We start from the raw sequence: 24,221 nt of genomic DNA, 5'->3' as shown, positions 1-24,221 counted from the left end.
CCATGGTGAAATAATGGTTTGTGATTGGCTGGTGTTTCAGGTGGTTTTTGTGAAATATCGTTATAATCGGGGTAAGGCTGGTGTAGCACTGTAGTCTCATATACAGTACGCGAACAAGCAGTCGACTTCACTCGACACGTCTTCAACCAATCAGAGCACAGTATTTCCCCCACCCAACCAATCAGAGCACACAAGAACAAGTCCGGTGAAGCTATAATTGACACGGAGCTGTGCAGGAACACGATGAGTACCCGCTAAAACACTGTTTAGCGGCTTAACAAGTTAACAGCTTCGAAACACACGCGCAGTGTTTTGTGTGTCACAATAACTCTTCAACCAGCTACCGGTGGTGTTCAGGTGTGTCACCCAATTTGCTGTACAATTGTGTCACATTGTTAGCAGGTATACAGCTCTGTAGCTTTTCAGCTTGTAGTCGGCGAGAAATGGCAGGATTGGAGGAAATACTGTGCTCGGATTGGTCGGTTGGAGTAAATTCTCGGATTGGACAATATCTTATTCTTCATTATATCCCCTGAACTTTTACCAGATTTCCTCTCTAAAATAATCTATATCTCCACCAGATTACCTCTCTCTCTCTTTCCACAAAACACCGTCTTTGCACCACATGCAATGATGTCAGAAAGCCCCTTGCACAGTAAACAACACTACTTACCCAGCAGCTCTAACTCCCTAACTAACCCCGGCTTTCGCCCCTCTCACGTGACCACATCTCACGTGACACTCCTGTCAACCTGTCTTCTTGGCCATGTTTACCACTGTTGAACATGTGTTTTACCCGGGGAAACACTGTGTCAATTGACCCACCTCTAACCTGCCTATCCGGTGTCCTAACCGCCCAATTAGCTCCATGCATTCTCCCCCACATGACCTGCTCTGACCAATCACAGGCCGGTATTTGGTGGAGATCGAATTAATGCACTGCTCCACCCCAGACCCTTTAAGTATGTAATTATTGAGCTGGGAGAGCTCTGTAAAGTAAAACTACCCCTGAAAACACAGCTCATGTCTCACTAAAACGGTCTAAATTATAATCAAGGTCCTGTGAGTTAAACTACAACCTTAACCATGCACTACAACAGCAACCATTAATAAAACCTTAACCCTTTATGATTTGTACTGAGGTTTATAAACATTAACCTCCAGATTTTTAGAGAGACTGGAAAGGAAATGGGTTTTGGTTTAACTTATACTTAACGATGAGTACACGTGTTATAGCTTAGTTAATGTTTGCCGGGACCACCCTCTCGAGCTACCTTTCAGTGCCGACTTAGGAGTTGGGCTTGTTTAGCCTGGCTCATTTGTTAGGAGTTGGGCTAGTTTGGCCCGGCTCATTTGTTAGGAGTTGGGCTTGTTTGGCCCGGCTCATCACTCATCTCGCACCAAACGGTTCATTTTGAGCTCATTTGTGAATAGCTGAATATCTGATAAGAAAATTAACCGATAGTGCAATGCATTTTATGATTTAGGGATATAATTTCATCTTGTAAACCGCGTAAAAAATGCCAAACCGTTGAATAAGAGATTGCCAACAAGGTTATCTAAACTCGGACACGATCCACAGCTAGTCTCCTTAAATCCTGTTGAGACAAAAATAACGTCATATCTGAGATAGACCCGATATGAAACAAAGTGTGAAACAGAAAATTGATTTAATGACATAATCACTTTAAACCTTAAATTAAATCATATTAGATCACTATTGTACCTTGGTGTTACATGTACAATCAACACGTGTTAATTAATGCCCCATTATAAACCGTTAATTAGCTGTAATAACTGGTGTTTGCACCATTATATTGTGTGAGAGACACTAGAAAACCTACTCCCCCTTAATCCGTGTGTCTTTCATTATCTTAACGTGGGGTGTGGTGGGCTTTTCGTACCCTCACATCTCGTTATTTTACCCCTCTCTTATTGGTTAATTCATATCATGTGGGCTTGTTTCAGGGTCCTGATTGGTTGCTCCACCGACCCAGCCCCTGCATAATGTGATTTTTAGACTACCGGTCCCACGCTTACCCCCCATTGGTTGATCTGTGTCACGTGATGTAATCCCTGTGTTCTGAATGGTCGAGTGTTACCTGACCCCAATCTCCCACCTGATTTGTAACACCCTGGGAAATAACAGGTAGTGGCCCTGATCTCCCCGGTTTTCTACCAGCTTTTTTTAGAACGGTTTGATAACAAGGTGAGGCGTTGTGAACCACAATCCAGCTCCCCGATTGGTTAATCTGTGTGTCACGTGTGCAAACTCTGTCCACTGATTGGTCGGGAACTTGCTAATGGGAAGGAGGAGGATCGAGGGAGCCGGGGAGTCTAAGTTGTAAAACCAGCATGCTCGGATTTTGGGGCTCTTGTTAAGTCACGATGCTGGATCCTGGTTGGCTGGTTTGATTCAGTTCTAACTCCTGATTGGTTGCAAGCTGCTTCTTCGAAAGTCAAGAGGTCTCTCGCTCCTTGCTCCAACCACAACATAAAACCTGAAATCTCGGGAGTGAAACGATTAAAATATTATAATGTATCTTTAAGGAAATCGGAGCAGGTGCAATAAGCAGTTGTAATACAGCAGATTAACAACTTAATGCCCATATTAGGGTGGCCACGTGATGTGAAGCTATCACATTAACAGGCTAACGTCCCCTTTACTGTCAGGGTAGGGCTCGGTTAAGTGCATTTCAGCCCGACAAAACCATCCCAGTTCATGTCTGATATGCAGATCCGGCTGCTGCCTGGCTGGTTCTGCCCACGTGCTCGTTGCTAAGCGATCTGATTGGATAACGGGCCCGGAATAGTTGGTGACATGCTAGGGCGGGCGTAGGGCGTGAAATGGAACCTGTTTCCGTGGGTCTAACGGGCAGCTTATCTGCTAGTAACGGTTTGATTTTTACACGTGCTCTTAACTGAGCATGTGGTGGAGGGACACGCCCCGACTTACACATGATCGGCCAATTGGAGGTCAGTATCCGTAAAACTGACCAATCAGAGGACAGGAATCATATCAATTAATTTGAGTTCAGGATTTTCCCGGCTTAAACCATTATCTCGAATATTAAGACGAAAATATGTGGTTTTTATTTGGAAACCAATTTTACCACCTTCAGGACACATTCCAGGGTCGTTTCACCGGACAATTATCAGTGACTTTGTGGCTCTGTTACCCGGTGCTAATGCTGGAACAATCTCAGAAGTGAGGTTGCTGCAAAGTCTCGAGATTTTGATGATTTGGAGGGTACAAGATGAACGTTATTTGCTCCTTCTATTACCCGCCGACAAATGCCGATAACGCCATCGGCTCTTTAGCTACACCACACGATCTGCTTAGTTATCAGTCTCAATTTGCTTCTCGAGGTAGTTGAACCTGTCTTGTCCCCACAATCTCCAGATAATAATTTGTCTCTACCAAGGTCTGATTTTCACTGAAATGAGTCCCGCAATTTATCAGATCTTGACGCTTTCATCTCTGCACGTGTACCCTTTACCATACCTTGAATGATCAGCTTTAAATATGACCGTATGATCATCAAAGAACGATGACATAAAAATTTAAAATATGGGAGAAGCGACAATGATGGTGCAATCTAAGGGGATATACCCGAGTCCCGATAATATGCTTGCCGGCTGCTGTAAAGATTTCGAAATTCATAAACTACTCAGCTTCATAACTAGCGGAGTAGGGGAACGATGTGGTATGTCCAGTAACCCTGGTGTTATGAGACGATTGCCTTAATTTATCAGCGTATAAGTTAATAGTTATAATCAAGGAGCTTGATTCTCTGTTCTCTGGCTAGACGCTACTTTTATATCTCCTAAAACCAGTACCGATATTATAGGCACTGGTATATTGCTGGTATATAATAGGGTATAATAATATTCCCCACTAGCATAGGGTGTCATTCAGTAAGAATCGGTAAGAATTCTGAATTGGAATCGTTAATGAGCTGAAGGTGCTGTAGGAATTCTATATCCTGCAGTTGATGGAATGTGTGGCTCGCTGTCGAGGAATTTATTTGTACGGAGATATTTACGAAACTGGTGCATGTTTCTCTTTTCTCACCGTTCAAATATTCAGATGTGTCATAACATAACGTCATGTAGATTTTGTTGCAATTTGAGTGTTTGGGTCGAAATTTCACGTCTCCATACCAACTGTGGTAACAGTCCAATCCTAACTCTGGTAAAACACCACCTGACACAAACCAACCAATCAAGAGAGCTTGACATAAGATGACGTTACCGGAACAGCGGCGGATTTTGTTCTGTTTGGGTCGAAATTTCACGTCGACCCTCCAGTAGTTCCCATGCTGATTTAAACGGCTAAATTCCAGCATGCATTGCCCACGTGTCTGACATTGACCAATCAAACCGCAGTGCGTTTGGCACGTGGGCTGCGTGTTCCAATGAGGAGGTGAATTTGAGGGAGTGATATTAGCAATTAGAATAGTTAGCACTAGACGTAGAGTGAAGTGTCAGTTTTGTCACTAGTTGGTCTGAGAAACAAGTGAGAAAGACATAGCGGGATCTGCAGACCGAGGATCCTAGTATTACAGACACAAGAAATCCAGAACAGAACAGGATCCAGGACAGAGTTACAGACACAAGAACAGTTTCCCTCCCTGACTATAGAGCCGGATCATGAGACTTCGTTGCAGACACAATGAATATAAAAGAGAGATCCAGGGACCAGACAGCCACCTCTGACTGTCAGAGAGCAGATAAATCCAGGACAGTCCTACAGACTACAAAGACTACTTTCGGCTCAGTTAACAGTTTATTGTTTAACCCTTGCTTTTCCATTTTTTCGCCCAGAATTCCTCTGGCAAACTTATGTGCTTATAAAGCTACTTACAACGGATATCCGGCCGATAAAAGCCAGCTTTAAATCAACCCGCAATCGCTGATCTCCTTTACGTGTGTGATCTGTCGACTGACAGTACGGAAATTACAACCTCTTAATTTCACATGAATTTAATGCGCGCAATAAAATCCTTTTAATTTCATGTAGTTGTACAGTCTACACAGGGTACGTGTTTAAGTTAATACCAGACGCCAATTTCATTTAACTGTACAGTCACTCCCTTCCCCCTATTTCAACATCGCCTACAGATGATGGAATGATACTGCTGGAACTGCATGCGGAGGAACCGCAAGGCCCTAAAATTCTGACTAACCGTGTGGATCTGTTGTTACACTAATGGGACTTTAAACAAATGTTACATGTTTATTGAAGTATTTACAGTCTCTAGACGCTAATTAAAAGTAGAAATCATGGTTTGGTATCGGACCGAGAAAAGTGACCGGTTACAACACCATCCATCTCATCTCCAATTACGGACTCCATGGCTATAATTATACAGATCAACATTACCGGAGAAACAAAGCGTTATTTTAGTACTTTTCTTGTTAACAATCCTATCTAACTACCCTCAAATTATATCTTGAGCCTTCAGACCTTCTAACAAGCCTACAAACTTGTAAATTACCCTTGTTTTTTTAAATCCTTTTCTCTAAAAAAATCATTTGCAAAAGTTCCTTCACACCTTCGTACAAAAGACTGTCAAAACGGCGCACTTTTGATTACTGGGCGGACAATGATGTAGAATAGCTGCTAAGTGCTGAATTACTGGTTGTTAGATAGTTAAGGGTTTATCAAACAGTTAGCTGCCGACAAACAGAGAGAGAGAGAGGATTGAAAAGGTGATAAAAACCATCACCAGTGATAGGTGTTGTTTTGTGGAGGGAGGGAGAGATAAGTATTGTCATGGTGATAAGTATTGTCATGGTGATAAGTATTGTCATGGTGATAAGTATTTGTGCTACATGGAATGGTGTCTTGTTATTGACTACAGATAGATAGCTCCGGGAGTTGTTTGTAAGAGCATTACCCCACCAGTTGGTATAAACATAATTCTACTGATCCCTCTCCGCATTGTTCATTATCCGCCTCTTTCTCACCTTCATGATAACCACCAGGCTTCAGTCATTGGTTGCTCTTAGCAACCCACGTGGTGTATATACTCTGTTGTCATTGGTGGAGCTGTGTCACGTGGGAAAAGGATGGAGTCTCATTGGGTATGATGGGTGCTATCGGTTTGAGGTGAAATATTGCGCTCCTGGATGGAGATTATAATAGATGTCATGGATAATCCAGTGCATATATCGGAACATCGAAAGATTCAAGTATCTTAGCTACTTCAGCTCAAGATGGAAATAAGCAGTTGTTTTGATATCTTCTTGTGAAAAAGGTATTGATATTCCGCAAAACATTCACATTCATCCATGTTAGAATTTGAATCGCGCTTGTCACATTTCAAAATACAAAATTCTCAACATCTCCTCATGTGTTCATCACTTGATCTGAAATTCTAAAATACTCGTATTCTATTGGTCAATTCATGTCACGTGGTTAAGCGTCCGGCGCTGTGATTGGTCCAGCTCAAGCACCTTGATTAAAATAACCGACGTTACAAAGCGAACAGCACGTTTCAAAGAAAGGTGAGACTGAAGTATCACGTGATCTTGTAGCTGTGAGAGCAGAAGGTGCTAGTTTAGTAGCTGGCACTGCATGCGGAGGATTGTCACTCCCACTGAACCACTGTGGGAGTACTCATTACGTGATTCTCGTACTTTTTCTTGCGGTAAATTCGAGTAAGATGAATCTATCAGTACATCTAAATATTCATTACCTTACTTATATAAAGAAACTTAACATAACATAACTTATATATAACATAACTTATATATAACATAACTTATATGTAACATAACTAAACTTATATAAAGAAAGTTAACAAACAATCTCTTCAGGTGGAAGTTTCTCCTCTCCCGACTGTTCCCCGAAACCTCCCTCTGAGAAATCCCTCCACCCCACCACCTCCAGTCCCTCTCCTCGTCTCTCTCCTCCTCTCACTCGTACCTCCTCCAGTCCTCTCCACTCCGCAAGCAGTCCTGGAAAAGCTCTCCTCTCTTCTCCTGCCTCCCCACTAACACACCCTCTCCTCCCCTCCTCCTCCCCCTCCTCTCCTCCTGTCCAGATAAAAAGGAGTCCTATCAGCTCTCCTCCTCTACATCTCCTTACTTCCTCCTCCTCTAGTCTGGGTCTTATCAGTGCCAACTCTCCTCCGGCTATGAGTGTTATGATGAACATCGCCTCCCCTCCTAAACCGATGATACCGACTCCACTGAACCCCATTATCAGTAGCCCCAGCAATGTTATACGAGCTCCTATCGGTTAGTTATAAGAAACTACGATATCATTTATTTAAAATAGTTACGATTTATAATACATTTTGTCAATTGTCTTCTAGGTAGTTTTGCTCCTTGAATATATGATTGCTTACTATCATTTGGTATGATTTATGAAAAATGTTGATGATTCTCCTCTTAGAATAGTGATACTCCTTGAGTTTTGTTCTTTACATGAAGACACATTTATTTTAGCGGGATAGAGAATTTTGGGGTGCTGAATGAAATTAATGAGTTCTTTGTGCTAGCACTATTGTCCCTGAATTGCAACAGAGAAACAGTTTAGCTCTCCAAATTTGCAATTCTAGATCGGACATCTAAAAACGATTTTAAAATCCATTGTGTGACTGCCTGAGTATTAATTTCTTAAAACACCCATTATCCTGTTGTACAATAAAATGGTTTGGTGCTCCCTAAATCTCTCCCATAAATGTTTTGCAGCTAAGCTCAATATATATTGTTCACCAAAATATACCAGCTGTCACGTGACATGACGGCACACCACGTGACATGACGTCACACCATGTGACATGACGTCACACCACGTGTCTAACATTTCTCTCTCCTCAGCCCACATCCCCTCTCACCTGGATTTGTACCATGTTCCTAAGAGGATGAGACTGTCACCTCCCAGCTTCGCTCCAACTATGCTACACTCCACTGTCTCCAGCCCGGTAAGTTGCATAAATTAACTAATTAATAATTAACCACACAATAATTATCTAATTAAAAAGATAATTATACAGTCAGATAATTTAATATTTAAGACAGTTATGGGCAAGTAAGCTGATAAATTTGTGATTTTATCTCGAGAACACATACTAGTAAGCAGACAGTGCATATTTTGAATTTTCGCAAGCCAAAACTTATAAATAGCACAAACGATTGATATGACGCCATGAATCAGTATGACGTCACAGCACGTGTTCCATGAGGTCACGTGACTATATTTCAGATAAACGGATCTCTAGAAGAGGCACTGTCTAAACTTAACAGTTACTCTGATATGGCACGAGCCCTTTCTCAACACTCCTTAGCTTCTTCAGTCAGGGTACGGTAATTTCATTTCTGAAGGATATTTTTCAGTTATCAATTTTTACCAAGATTTATTTTGCTATGTGTACGTTTTTACGTTTTTATGTGTATTTTTGCAAAACAATACGTAAGTACGTATATTTAACACGTATTTAACCTCTCAGTCTCTACTGGGAGTGGCCGCCAACCCAGCTGATAACCATCAGAAGATCCTGCCCGGACAAGTCCTGAAACCCATCCCCCAGATCTCCTCGGTAACGGGCTGTTACCGTGACAACGACTCCGCACGTGATGTGTCACGTGATGCTGCCTCACTTTCACCCGTCAGTGCTCCCTCTTCCACGGTACGTTTTTAACGTATGATTAATTAGTAATTACGTAATCATTATAATTAGTTATTAATTAATTTCTGATCAGTCACATATAATTTTGAATTTGGTGAGATGATACATTATTCAGCTTTTGACTTTCGTAATTGTGATTTTACAATGGATTAGAACACAACAAATTCTTGAAACCTGAATTATGTCAGCATGGAATGCAGCATTTCCAAAAGCCAAAAAATCTTTACTCATAAAGAGCGTGCTAAAATTTGGTCAACGCTTGCCTAAAACTTGTGTCTCCAAGTGTCAATACGGGGAATAAATCTACAAATCTGACAAAAGTTTCCCCCGAATTTCCAGGCGTGAGTCATCTGTATTACAGATCGATCGAGAGGAGGAAACTTTTGTTCTACTAATTTTATAATTGGGTAAACCTGAAGCTGCCCGGTCATCTCTTGTAACCATCGACATTTCCCCTGTCATATTAGCACATATTTTACCCTTTTATTTTATTACCCCACACATCGTGATACATTGGTAAATGAGCAAATCAGCGTGCTGTGTGATGTTCTAAAATTCAACAATCTATTCATTTAGCTCTATTGATCATTTTCCTTGCCCCCAATTCTCAGCCCTTCTTCACAGATACTGATATGTAAATAATACCATCACCTCTCCCCCAATCAAAACACAGTCCCCAATCACAAGCCAGAACCCAACCTCGCCCACCAATCACATCGCTCCGTATTTTTTCGTATTTTCACGGCCAACAACAGGTGGTCTTGACATGTTCACTAAATTGGCGCATTTTAGGTCCTCATTAAACAATTTACTTGTCAAGTGTACAACAAGTCACCATAATACTATATACCTTACAAGACGTGATCGAGAACAACATGTCATGTGATCGAGAACAACATGTTTTCAACTCTACCCGGTTATTAGTTTCAACAAATGCCATGCATGGTCCTGCAAGCCACGTGACATGACGTCATACCATGTGATATGATGTCACACCACGTGTCTGTCTTCTCAGAATGGTCCTTCTGTACGAGTTGAAAATATTCACTAAATTGGCGCATTTCGGTAATTAACCAATTTTCTTGTCAAAGGTACTGTCGATTTTAGTTAACAGAGTGAATTTCATGTTTTTACTCTCTGGTTATTAGCTGAAAACAACAACCATATTGTGGATTTGTAGGAATTTATGGATTTTAAAATGTAAATCAGGCTATCATTTCAGGTTCTCATTAAACAATTTACTTGTCAAATATACCATAATTCCTTGCTACAGAGCTAGCCACTGGGTGAAAGACACGTTTTTAGCTCTAGTTAAAAGCTAGCTGATTATGTGGGACAGCATTTCAAGGATTTGAAAATATCTTGGTAAATTATGTCATCGTTACTTCATTTAGCCAAGATGAAAGTAATTTTGGCTAAATGATAATATGCTGGAATCTAAACTACTCGTAGGAATATGCAGCTTATGTAGCTTATGTAGCCCACTCCTATAACAGTTAATTCCTGAGGTTTAGTTGAGTCGAGACACAGTTAATAAACTGGGGAGCGACTAAAATGGAAATGGCTGAGAAGTTAGAAATAATTCCCTGGTTTACTTGACTTACTTCGCCAACAGGTGGCTGCCCCTTTAGCCCATATTTACATTACCTGGTTTTTAAACCCCCTAATTCACAACTTTGCCCCACCCCACCCTCTCATTCAATCAAAGAACAGTCTCCCCACCACGTGGTTTAAATCATCCAATCAGTGCTCAGTATTCACACCACATGACTTCTCCTCTTTGGTTTTCTACAGCAGTCAAGTGACTCATGGGAGCACGGCACTAACTGACCAACCAGAACATTTATCAGAAATACAATGACCAATCACATGCCAGTATTCCAGTAGCCTCACCCGATAAAAGTGAATTTAAGGTCACGTGACTTTTGTTTTGTCTGCAGATAGGCCTATTTTAGAAGTATAAGCACTGGTTTTGCACGGGAAATTTCGGGAAAACACTGCTTTTGACACAACATCCCAGCACGTGACACAACATCCCAGCACGTGACACAATATCCCAGCACGTGTTAATATTCACTGCACGTGCTAATATTCACTGCATTGGTATCAGCCCCTAAGGGGACCAGCCACCCACATTGTATTGCTAGTATAAAGTTATAATTGTACAGGGTGAAAGTGTTATGACAGTGATTTTGGGGTTTTATTGGTCAATATAATAGTGGAAGCTGATTGGTTAAATCGCTGTCACGTGCCAAACAAACATGCTTCACCTCCCTACCAGAATCCACATCTATTGTGTGAGGTGAAAGTGTTGGAGTTGTAATGAATTAAAAAGTTTGATGTCACGGGTGTCGGGTACAGTCATTGTCTTCACCTCGCTAATGGAATTCAGTGTCTTCACTTTCGACAAATACGAGAGAATTGGAAATATTTGTGCCACAATATTACCAGTACCTTCATTTACCCGAAAAATACTACGGTATCGGCTGAGTTCTCCTTGGAAAAGTAGGAAGATCTCGCTCCGAAATTTTAGGATTTATAAAAATAAACCAAGTTTGAGCTTAGCTTTTTTCTTTAATGTATCTCAAAGTTTTACAGTCGTTCTGGTAAATTTAGAAATTTAGAAAGGTCTGATAATGTGTAACATTAACACACTTATAAGTCACATACAATTTGGATTTGTTGAAAAATAAAACATGCATGGCTATGATTTTGATGAATCCATGAACATATTTCAAGTCATTACAAATTGTAATGATTCAGGTTTTAAGGATTTAGTCCTATTGTAATTTACAATAGGACTAAATCCTTAAAACCTGAATTATAACCGTGTAAAACAAAACATTTCCATAAACTTTATCAACGTTTCACTGTCTTGTTCTAGTCGCTAAGAAAGTCTGAAACTATGTGACCTCACTGACACTTAGCACGCACTGCTTCCCCTCCTCTTTAGACTCTTCTACAGCTTTTAAGTCTTCCTTTCCTGCAATATTCACTTTATTCAGACATCTACTTCTTGATAAGTTGTCATAGTAACACACTTTAACTCCCAAATCACACGTGTAGTTGGAAGATTTCCTACTGATTAAGTTCCGGGGAGGTTTTTTAGATTCACTTACTTCAGACTTTCAGCGACTTCAGCCGAAAGAAACCAGCCAATCTCACTAAAAATCATTGACCAATCCCCGCACGTTAAAGGAAATTATTGATATACCACGACAAAGTACAGTTCTAATAAAGGAATAATAACAGTTCTAAAGAACACTAAGTACTGATCTAACCTCTAACAAACCTTAACATATCCTATTGTTTCATGACTCATATTAACATGTTAACATGTTAACATATCCCACTGTTAACATTCCATGTTAACATTCCCACTGTTTCAGACGCTCAGTGACATGATGCTGGACATAAAACCGAGCATGATAAACAACGTGAACAGTATCTTCTCTAAAGTTAGGGCGGCGGAACAGCAGGAGAAGATAAGCTCGACAGATCACACGCCCCCCACTATCAGCGTTGGAGATAATATCTTCCAGGTACGCTCAATCTTTCAATTTGTATAACTTTCTCTTTAAATTTGTACTACTTTCTCTTTAAATTTGTATTACTTTCTGTATCAATTTGATTGCTTTCTGTTTTAGTTTTGATTTCTTTATGTTCCCTTTATGTTTCAATCTGCATAGCTCTATGTTTGAGTTTCATTTTTTATCACTCCACACTCAATAATCAACCATCAATTTCTCTACTTCCATCAAACATGTCACCCTCAAAAGTTTCATTATATGTTAACTACAATTCTCACCATCAACTACAACTAGTTACCATAGTTAATTCTAGCTGCCACTAGTTACACAACTAGTTACCACAGTTAATTCTAGTTGCCACTAGTTACACAACTAGTTACCACAGTTAATTCTAGTTGCCACTAGTTACACAACTAGTTACCACAGTTAATTCTAGCAGCCACTAGTTACACAACTAGTTACCACAGTTAATTCTAGTTGCCACTAGTTACACAACTAGTTACCATAGTTAATTCTAGTTGCCACTAGTTACACAACTAGTTACCATAGTTAATTCTAGCAGCCATTAGTTACACAACTAGTTACCACAGTTAATTCTAGTTGCCACTAGTTACACAACTAGTTACCACAGTTAATTCTAGCAGCCACTAGTTACACAACTAGTTACCATAGTTAATTCTAGCAGCCACTAGTTACACAACTAGTTACCACAGTTAATTCTAGTTGCCACTAGTTACACAACTAGTTACCATAGTTAATTCTAGTTGCCACTAGTTACACAACTAGTTACCACAGTTAATTCTAGCTGCCACTAGTTACACAACTAGTTACCACTAGTTAATTCTAGCAGCCACTAGTTACACAACTAGTTACCATAGTTAATTCTAGTTGCCACTAGTTACACAACTAGTTACCACAGTTAATTCTAGCAGCCACTAGTTACACAACTAGTTACCATAGTTAATTCTAGCTGCCACTAGTTACACAACTAGTTACCACAGTTAATTCTAGTTGCCACTAGTTACACAACTAGTTACCACAGTTAATTCTAGCAGCCACTAGTTACACAACTAGTTACCATAGTTAATTCTAGTTGCCACTAGTTACACAACTAGTTACCACAGTTAATTCTAGCAGCCACTAGTTACACAACTAGTTACCACAGTTAATTCTAGCAGCCACTAGTTACACAACTAGTTACCATAGTTAATTCTAGCAGCCACTAGTTACACAACTAGTTACCACAGTTAATTCTAGTTGCCACTAGTTACACAACTAGTTACCACAGTTAATTCTAGCAGCCACTAGTTACACAACTAGTTACCATAGTTAATTCTAGTTGCCACTAGTTACACAACTAGTTACCACAGTTAATTCTAGCAGCCACTAGTTACACAACTAGTTACCATAGTTAATTCTAGTTGCCACTAGTTACACAACTAGTTACCATAGTTAATTCTAGCAGCCACTATACTAGTTACACAACTAGTTACCATAGTTAATTCTAGTTGCCACTAGTTACACAACTAGTTACCACAGTTAATTCTAGCAGCCACTAGTTACACAACTCCCTCACTATTTTGCCTTGTGCGCAGTGTAACAAAGTAACAACTCCCCAACAAAGTGATCAACAACAAGTAACTTCGTGTGTTAAGCCGGAACTTCCCCTAAAGATGGTTGAGGTTCTTCGGGAGAGGGTGGAGGTTGGGTGGAAGAGGGTGGAGGTTGGGTGGAAGAGGGGGGAGGTTCCTAGTCGGTAATATTGAACAAAGTGCTGGGATTTTGTCGGGACCTGATTGAACTGACCCTAGTTACAATCTTTCAGGGCATCTCTCTCTCATTTAGCTGGTTTAAACAGATCCGTCGTTTAAAGTATAAAATACAGATTCACTTTAATAAATTCAGCCAAGGATTGGCCTTTTGCGAGGTTCAGAAATTGAAATCTTAGTATTTTTCTCGTTTTAAGAATTGGTCACGTGATGTTACTTCACTCCTTTTGTCCGGGGTTCCCTTTAGTGCCGGTCAGGAATTCCCCCATTTCAAGAGTTAAACAGGACGCGGAACACGGCCAAGTCAAAGGACCGTTTCCCAGTAGCATCACTGTTAAACACATAACGGTAGTTGGGTTGATCTCACCGGGGCAGTCAGGGATCTTTCAGATGCCCTTCCTACCACGTGGTTAAAACTCAAAGCACGTGGGCAAATAATCAGATCACGTGGGCAAATAAACAGACCACGTGGAGTATAAACAGACCACGTGGTAAGATGTAAGTTGTTAGTCTCATCACTTTACCCCATGCTGAACACAGATCTGGAGTCGTCGGTTCTTGCTTTGAAAAGAGTTGACACAAACTTACCACACTCCCTCCTTTTTCTTTCACTGTTGCAGTCGAGCCAAGAGAATGTCAAAACATTGTATGAATACTGCCAGAGCTGGCAGTTGGTATCAGGATAAATCTAGAAACCGGCCGGGAAAATGTAACAGTTAACTTTTAATCCATCTTAAATTGGCACTGAATATGTTTGATCCACTTGTATTATTTTAGAAAGCTAACACTTCATCTCACATATCTCTTTGATGAGCCCCTGTAGTGCGTTCAAAAATATTTTCATCCCAACAAATGTTTCATCTAGAATCGTGAACGATTTATGATCGTAAAATCGAAGCAATTTTTCCCGCTAATATGATTTGAGTAAACTTCAGTTAAGTAAGCGAGTTATTCTTTACTTGACAAGTCATGATAATAAATTAATCGTTGGATCCAGACGATCTCAACAAACAGTCTAACTGCAATGTGATTTCCAATTTTTCTTTCCATCTGCCTGACTACCTTCTAGACGAAACTCTGCGTGGAACTGCACATGCAACCACCCCTGATTGGCTACCAAACCCCACGTGACAGCTACCATGAACTCCAATTGGTTCACACAGCCATTTCCCGGTGGCAGGTGACACGTAGCCGTTATTTTAAGGTTTGTGAACTATGCGAGCGGATCCTGGGAACTTTTTACCGATCCTGCTTAGAGCAGATATAGAGCTTCTCCTCCAATGATTGTTAATTAGGAGTAGCCCACCTGACACAGCCCACCTGACACCCTCTCGCCCAATCAGACCCCGGAACTCCCCCGGGTCACCACGTGACCCGTGTAAAACTGCAGATCACCTTGTAAACTTGTTCTGTCTTATCTGTTTGCACTGTTGGGTTGTCATGGTAGTGTGACGGAACGTTGCCATGGTTACACGTGCGGTTGTCATAGCAGGTTGGCACGGGGTGATGTGAGTTTGGGGAGACAAGTAGACTGCAAGTAACAGATCCACGTGAGAAAAAGAGAGGGTTTTTGGTGGAGAGAGGGGGTGTAACCATGGCAACAGGCCGGCCATACAGCACAACACACACGCACAAAGGAATATCCGGTGTGAGAGAGAAGTTAGCAGAGATGTGTTAGGAGTTGGAGTTGTCAGGAAGACAGTGTAACCATGGCAACAGATCAAACGGCGCGTCCTCCTGAAGACAGGATCACAGAGTGTTAGTGAGGGGGACCTGTCAAGTTCACTCAGACACTGTAGTTGTAGGAGTGCTCTGGAGAGGATCATTAGTCTCATTTCTTAGTGAACTGGAGCAGTCAGCTGCATTTCCAGGATCACTATCTGTTGACGTGTTTAGCATCGTTTCTTTAGGAACTCTGGGTGTCTATGATCAGAAACAGTGAACATAAACAGTAGACACGCTCTAATATCTTCTTTTCTTAGGATTGATTAGGGTTCGCAGCAGAGAGATACTCTCTAAACTACCCTAAGTTTTTAGGTTAAGCTAAAACTACTAAATACTATGTTGAATCCACAATAAATATATGCGACCTGTAATATATTTATAAAACCTAACCGCTCAAAAAACCCGTTATAACAAAACTATCTTTCTCTTTCTCTCTCTCGTTCTCAGATCTGAGTAATATTTTTCAATCCCATTACATTTCCGGCTGTATCTAACGCTCAAACATATCCAACAAATATTGCCATATCGTAGTAAATTAGTTTCCAGAACCTGACTAAACCTAAACGACAGCTCCTAAAAAGCTAAAAGTGTCGACAATAGTCGAACAACGCCAGGGAATAGTATATTTCAAATGTTTTCAAACTGATCACCGCTAACCATCCTGCCTTGCGGTAACATGTTACCAAATCATCACACACCACGTCCGCCTGCAATCTTTCTATCTCCATATTTTGAGGGATTACAATTTTAGTGCCTACAAGGTGTAACCATGGCAACAAGTAAAGTTTAGAGGCTTGAAAAGGTTTCCCCTGCTCTGCACGACACAAGGTCTAGCTCACAGCACGGCGTCCAATCACAACCGCTGCCTGGCAACACTACGTCTCACCTCAGTAACAAGATAAGTTAACGAGTATAAAGAGTACCACCGACTAGCACAGCAAGCTCCCGTTCTTTTTTAACGATCTTGTCATCATTAAAACCACCTCATCTCTCGGTTAACTATCCGGTCAAACTCGGAGTGAACAAGCAGTACCAGGGGTCGGGCCGGTCTAAAAATTACAAAACAAGAAAAGGTGGTGGTGTCGCTAGGTGGATCCGGTAGGATCGTGCTTAATTCCTATTGGCTACTCGGTCATATCTGATGATCTTATTGGTGGAGAGGTTTTCTGAGGGAGATTTAGACGTGCTCTAGAATGCGGTGTACTTCTCACCGGGATCGCACTGTGTTTGGTGCTATCATGAGCCTAACCAGTGTCAGGTGGAACGGTAGATACTGCCCTGTAATTGGTGGATTGTTGCTAACTCTGGCTGCTGATTGGTTCTTTTCAAGGTGGAGCTAGGTGTAGGTCCGTGTTAGGGCCGTTTTCTGGAGTAGGTCAGTTAGTGGACAACAGTTTCCATTTAGTCGGCTTGATCGAAACATAAGGTGTTACAAAATGAGAAATAGTTATGTTTTTTTTAGAGAACATTTTTAAAGAAAATTATTTAATGCAACATTTTCTTCACAAATTTAAGATCTTTGGGGATAAACATTAACCGTTTTAATGTCCATCGCAATGTCGTGATGTAGTTAGAGTTATAAGAAAAGAATTCAATAATAAGTGAAATAAGTGAAATGGAAGTGAAATAGCTCTATTTAGGTACCGTGAGATAAGGTTCCGCTGGTCAGTTAATTTTCATTTCTGTAATCCTTTGAAATTTTTTTTCTGCTCATAGAGCCTGCCTCTCCCTTTTCTACTTGACACATTTCCCCCACTTTCTAAGAACCGGCTGTCACGTGTCTTCCTGCTGCTCTCTGATCGGTCAATGTATTTCTTCTCCTGTTCTGATTGGCGTGCGTAATGGAGAATCGGCTCGTAATTGATATTCTGTGGTTGGATCAGGTTTTGGTGGATGTTCTCCCCTCTGATAATAACAAAAATGAGCAAGTGAAGGAAGCGAGCTGGGGTGAGAAAAAGATAGAGCTAAAGAATGGGACCCCTTACTCTGGTCACATGACACAAAACACTGGTCACATGGCAACATACCATAGTCACATGGCAACAAAACCCTGGTCACGTGTTACCAAACCCTGATTGACAATGCGAACTTTTTCTCTCGTTTTGGAAATCTCGCCCTCGCACCTTGCTGTTATTTCAGCAAAATGTTGAAACAAATGGTTGCCTGCATAAAGAATAATATGATTTTCCAACTGACAACCAATCAGAGACCAATATGGAAGACACGTGATAGCCGGCTTAACACACGAGCGAGACCTACTTACCCAATATCTGGACTGTCAACTTTATCAATATTCATCCTTGAGTCAGCTAATGAGAAAGGGTTATATGATGTCAAGACAACCAATGGTAACCAAGACAACCAATGGTAACTTCCCATTATTATGTAAACCAATAAGTAGGCTTGTTTATTCGGTATAGTTGTTTCATGAGCTCAGTGATTCCCAATGATGAATGATGGTGTTTTAAATTCTGAGACGTTAAGTAACCCCTGTAGAGTCAGGATATCCAATGAAAATCAAGTATCTTCACCTGATATCTCCATTCTCCAACTCATTATTGGTAGTGCTGAAAGAAATCTCGCCCGCAAGAACGCATTCAGATATTTCAAATAACAAAGCCGTTTTGCACTTTGCACACCAAACAAAGCTCACACCAAATATCCTTTGTTCCTCTAACGTTTCTAACTATGATTGGATCAAGCCATCTCGAACAATATTAGCCTTTTTCTCCTATAATAGCAAGAATTAAGTAAATATATTATATAGCAGTTTACCCTGTTCCATGATTCCTCCTGCACCAGCTCTTCCCCCAATTACACCCCATTAAACTTATTAACCACCCCTATAAGCCAGGTGAAAAGTTCCCAGCTGTCACCCTACCTACTGTAACCGTCCCTTTCTCTGTCTTCTCTATACAACCACCCTCTCCTTCTTGACACATGACGCACCCCTCTTAATAGAAAATTTAGAAACCCCGTTAAATTCACTTTGTGCAATCTCCTCTTGGTTAGAAGTGTCAGTGCATGAGCAGGCGTACCAGTACAATCCCTGGTCATGGGGCCTATCACGTGACCTCTTATTATATAGATTAGCAGGTCCACTACAGGCGGCTGTGTTACGTTGCCATGACAAGTGTTGCACGTGCAGGGCAGGCCAATGAGCGGCGCGCCACTGCATTACCACGTGCGATTTAATGAGCTGTGTAATGCTCCGCTAATAGCATTGTAGCACCTTGTTAAGCACCAATTACCCGCCCCTAATCAGATAGCATGTCCCTGACAACCACCCAATCACGGCCCGTCATCTCGTCCTAACAGCCAATCACAGCGCCGCCATCTCGCCTGCTTTTTTTACCTTGACATAGACACAGTGTTTCGTTATTCCCTATACGGCTAAATGACGCAAACTTTATACTGAAATTTAGGAGCGACCCTTCCCAATAATTTTGTGTGAAATTTAGCGTCAACAATCATAGGTGCATGTTGGCGAGGAGGGAGGTGGGCGAATGATCCGTATAAACTTGTCACGACTGGAAGGTGTACAAGAGCTGGTGTTCTTGATGGTGAGCTGTTAATAGATGGTCACTAAATGGTCACTATGTGGTCACTATGTCACAACGCGAACGGTCGTGTTGAGGGTCAAAAACTCAAAGACCAAAGACGGGCCTAGGCCCCAGGGGGGTAAAGTTGGTAATGCTATGGAGAAGTGATGACTGGGGAGGAGGGTTGGTTTTTGATAGTCACAATTAAAATTTCCAGGGTCAAACCTCGCAGTTAGGGTCACAGTTAGGGTCACAGACCAAAAACAGGCACTGGGGGATAAAGTTGGTACAGTAAAAACCCGATATACCGCGGTCAATTCCTTTTTAAATGGGGGTTTTACTGTACCAGTACATGGTAGTGCTGGTACACCAGGATATTGCTCTTGCGCTACTGGTATGTTGTATGCTACCTACCCAATCTATAATCTAAATACCTTGAGATCATGGAAGTGAAGATCTAGAAGAATATCGTACTGCTCACATAATGATCCTTGGTCACGTGACACACCTCCCAAACCAGACTGTGTCCTTATCCATTTACCGATATTTAACGAAAAATCCCCTGATATGAGCATGTGACCTGATAAAATCCCCAGATATCAGCAACAAATCAGCTGTCTCCCGATCAACGATTAATTAAGAGTTGACGTTTTCGCGTACTCCGCCCACTTGGCTTGTGCTCATTAAGGAAGCTGTTAGTTGGTCGAATAAAGATATAACTGTAAGCACCGGCTGTTCCACCGGCTCCACGAGATGCTTTATCCGGCTCCGTATGGCAGTTTTATCCGGCTCCGTAAGATCCTGACTGGGTTATTACAAATCCCGACCGACCATTTACCCTGATGATTATTAACCAGTAACCAACTTCCACCGATAAAATATCCCACAGATATTTATATTTGATAAATCAATCCTGATAGTATATCAATAATCAGACACACACTCCACCACCAGTACCACCGCCACTAAATAGGACCACTTTTCTCTGTTTTTTCACTGAACCAGCTCGCGTTATTGGCAACATTTTAAAGCTCGGAGTGAAGCACTCTGATCCCCGGAGAAGCTAAATATCGGACGGTCACTGCTAATAATTTAATGTGCCGTGGTGCGGGTGGTCCCATATACTAAAGAGAGTTGGTTACAAATTAACAGCCAGATAGCAGAAAACAGCTTTATTTACCCTGCTATAATACCCCTCTCCCCCTGTCTGGCTATTATACACTGCGTTTAAATTATAACCCGTGATTGCGTCGTCTCACCCTGTTTAGTATGTCGGGGTAGAGGGATACCGAGCATTGTATTATACACCCCAGCTCGAGCTGGGAAAGCCGCTGGATAACGTTTAATATATAGTATGTGTTCCGGAGATGGAACGTTTCAACTAGTCACTATCAGTATATAGAATATATATATATAGTATATGTATATATATATATAAGATAATCAACCGTGCAAATCTCGTACGGTTGTGCCTGTGAACATGATCTCTCTCTCTCTCTACCTCTACAGTGCTGTCTCATCAATAAAATTAAGTTAAAACCACCGTCAAACCAATTACAATTCCCGTCGTAGTCGAGTGCCACAGCTAATTGGTTAAGAGCCTGATCCACTGTATCGACTACTGGTAAACTGCTGAAACTCTGGGCGGCAGAATTGCACACCTGACCTGAGATGATTGCTTCTTCCCGGGATGATCGTTAAACACTGTGCAACTAAATAGTTCGCCCATCATATAGCGTGTCTCTGCCTCTCTGCCTCCCTGCCGATACTGTTTAATACCTAAATAAAGTCAAACCTCCCTCAATCTCCCTGCTAGTAATATTAGTTCTGGAAGGCAGGTTTCCTTTATCATTTACGTTGCTGTCTGTGGTGCTAATTTGTACGGAGAATTGATTAAAAACTGAGGTTCTATTGTCTCGACCTATTTATTTTTTGAATTTCTCAGATTCAAATGGTCAAATTCTCAGATCCCCCCTATTTAAGTACGCATGATGCTCCTTGTCACGTAAACTGCTTGAGCGTATCACATCATAAAGACACGCTCCAAGTTCATGAAATAACGATACTCAATTATCATGATCAAGACGACAAGATTCACAATAAAACCACGAAATCACGCATATACTATTCAACCCCATCACGTAACAAAAACACCAGTTTTATAACAGTCAATTGTTCCAGGTAAACTGCCGAGGGAAGCTGACCCGTGAGTCCCAAGAGCGGCTGAAACAAGTGAACCCCCGTCTCCACTCCCACTACCTCACTAAGAGGAACCTGATCAAAAGAGCTTGTAGGACTGTCTTCAGAGACCCTCCTCCTTTCTTTTATACTGATGCGGACCGGAACTCACAGGTTAGCTCACAGTTCCTCTGTTACTGTTAATTAGTTAATTATTATTATACAAGCTAATTATAATTCACTTATGTGGATCTGATGATCTATTTAGTTGTGGAGCTGACATCGATCCTCTTTTTATTGAATCAATTAGTTAGGAATAACAAAAATTAACATCAGTAATAATTAGTACTGCTTGACTAATTAGGAATGACAAAATTTAACATCGGCAATAATTAGTACTAATCCCAGAACCTCTCCCAGGAAGACCTCCAAGTCCTCGAACAGCTCACAGAGAAACTAGCCCCAGTCTGCTGCATCCCTGAGCTCTGTTTCGGAATACAAGGTATTCGTAACCATATTATAGACTCGTGCAGGGAACGCAGACGAGAGTGCAAGCGTCAAAGCTACCGTCCCTCTAAAGCCCGCCCTGCTGGGCACCTCTACAACAGCGACGGGACACATATCACCGACCCGGACGGACAAGGCGGACAGAAAATGGACGAAGCAAACGATCTGCCCTACACTTTATCCCAGGACAGTGCCGACTGTATTATCAGAGTCCTGTTTAACGTGGAGAGCGTGTATCACGTTAGGAGGAGTGTGCATCTTATCCCCATCACTAAGAGATTGGGGCTGTCCCAGCGTGTCGATAAGAACTGGATGATAATGGCGATAGCACAGGCCCTGCTTAATAATGGGTATATCACCTTCAAGGCTGGCGTGGATCTGGAGCATCTGGGACCGAGTGATTTCTATTTGGATGTGCCGGATGAGTTGACGTGCACCGCGGAGGAGATTGATGTTAACTGAGGAGAAAGATCTGGAATTATGAGATTATTGTTGCTATGGTGATAAACAAGGATTTTGAGATTTGTCCAGGAGAGATTGGAAGGATTGTGATGGAATCTCAGGAGTTCTGATGTTGAATTGATGAACAATGTTGTGAAAATGAATGGAACTATGTTGATAACGATTGAAGACTTTATTTGATTATTTGATTCCGCTGAGAAGATAAATGGACTCAACAATTTGCTGTGAGATTTATTAATGCTGCTTTATTAACTGACTTGTTGTACATAACAATTTATTTGATCTAAAGTTTATTTAGAATTTCTCTTTTAAAAGTCACGTGATGAACCGGCTGATGCTAATTTTATCTTTAGTCACGTGATGTGACGTCATGTCACGTGGTGTGACGTCACGTCACGTGATGTGACGTCATGTCACGTGGTGTGACGTCATGTCACGTGGTGTGACGTCATGTCACGTGGTGTTTTTCTCTGTTGAGCAAGTTATTACATTGTTTCTTAATTTCACTTTTCTCTCGTTAATTATAACATTGACAATTATGCGCTCGTAATTGTGGCTTGATCCATTTGTCAAGTTGTGACTGCTTTTAGTTTAATTTAAGTTTATCAAATTATTGATTTAAGTCGGAAATCATCTGTATTTTGATATCTATCTGAAAACAATAAATTCTATTAGCATAGATTATATTTAAATCATATTTAAACGTGCCGCCATCTATTTTCACTGTTCGATGACTTTAGTCTGAGATATAAAATATTCTTTAGTACTTTGACGAGACGCTAACTTATTGGAGCGCACTTTTAAATTTGATAAATAGTGCTATTATTACTAAATACTAATTAGTAATTAGCGCTCATTACTTAGTTCTGTTGTTATTTTGAGGCTGTATTTGATGTTTATTTGTTGTAATATGTAAATATACCTTATTTTACTTGCGCTATGTTATATGAGTGTATCTTTTCTAACCATTTCCTGTAGCTAAGAGTGAAAAATGGGATTTTTTTCACACAAAATCACACAACTACCTCCTACTGAACACAGTCCTTACTCCCAACTGTTGTCGCCTCCCCTCTTTAGCAACAGTCACCCTATAGTTACCCTATGGTTACGTGATCTACACATGAAGATAGTTGGTTACAGAAATGAAGTCATTTCATGAACTTGAAGCATGGTCTTTAGAGCAGGATAATGGGGTGGGTTATGAGAATAATTGACCACGTGATCGCAATCTGAAACATGGTATTTAACTCTGTATTAGAGTACGTTTAAATATGTGGAAACACTGTCTAGTCTGTATGTGAGTAATGCAGTATAAAGCTTGTAACTTCAAACAACTCCTGCATAAAATACCTTGTGTGTCTGAAAAAGTTCGTGCTGTTAAATGTTGTATGGCACTATGATGTTGAAAATGCAATTGGCCCTCAAGATTTGGAGCACGGTCGACGGTCGTGCAGCAATTAAACTAAAAATAGAATGGAGGGCGATGTGTTAGGAAAACTATGCGTTTATCATGTTTTTATGAGGTTCTTTCCTGCGTACTCCAATCATCTGAACACTGTGCTTTTGTGATCCCTAGGAGGGGTTTCCGGCTACTCCTAACTATGGAGTATGGTGTAGCCGACAATATGTCTGTTAAAGTTTAGACAAAGTAGAGATCACGGTGGTGTATTAGTAGCCTGGATTCTCATTGTGACCCTATAGCCGGGAGAGTAGCTGTTAGATTTGATGAGAAAATTGATTGAGATTTGAGAAAGCGATATTCCTCGATTATCATAGTAACAAAAGAGATATATTCCGTGGTAACCATGGGAACAATAGACTTCCGTCCGGAATATACGGCAAACCTCCTGATAGTTGCACGTGCTC

The 24,221-nt window shown here is 41.0% G+C and overlaps 1 protein-coding gene across 4 annotated transcripts in view; it reads left to right on the top strand.

Moving 5' to 3' along the window:
• The window catches only part of LOC134813885 (mucin-1-like), a 35,243-nt gene extending 11,943 nt beyond the window's left edge, over nucleotides 1–23,300 (top strand). For 2 of the 4 annotated variants that reach the window (XM_063821780.1, XM_063821782.1), the window contains exons 3-9: nucleotides 6,826–7,248; nucleotides 7,834–7,937; nucleotides 8,219–8,314; nucleotides 8,463–8,642; nucleotides 12,032–12,184; nucleotides 21,390–21,560; nucleotides 21,807–23,300. In XM_063821780.1, the coding sequence (XP_063677850.1) occupies nucleotides 6,826–7,248; nucleotides 7,834–7,937; nucleotides 8,219–8,314; nucleotides 8,463–8,642; nucleotides 12,032–12,184; nucleotides 21,390–21,560; nucleotides 21,807–22,355 (1,676 nt within the window). In that variant the 3' untranslated portion in view covers nucleotides 22,356–23,300. Of the gene's footprint in view, nucleotides 1–6,825; nucleotides 7,249–7,833; nucleotides 7,938–8,218; nucleotides 8,315–8,462; nucleotides 8,643–12,031; nucleotides 12,185–21,389; nucleotides 21,561–21,794 lie in introns of all 4 variants that reach the window. The other 2 variants (XM_063821779.1, XM_063821781.1) reach the window with 1 other exon arrangement.
• Nucleotides 23,301–24,221: the final 921 nt, after the last annotated feature.

Source organism: Bolinopsis microptera, chromosome 4 (assembly GCF_026151205.1).
Source record: "Bolinopsis microptera isolate Bmic1 chromosome 4, MBARI_Bmic_1.0, whole genome shotgun sequence".
In the NCBI taxonomy this organism is placed as follows: Eukaryota; Metazoa; Ctenophora; class Tentaculata; order Lobata; family Bolinopsidae; genus Bolinopsis; species Bolinopsis microptera.
Note: the sequence above shows the minus strand (reverse complement) of the source record. Positions and strands in the feature narration are given on the sequence as shown.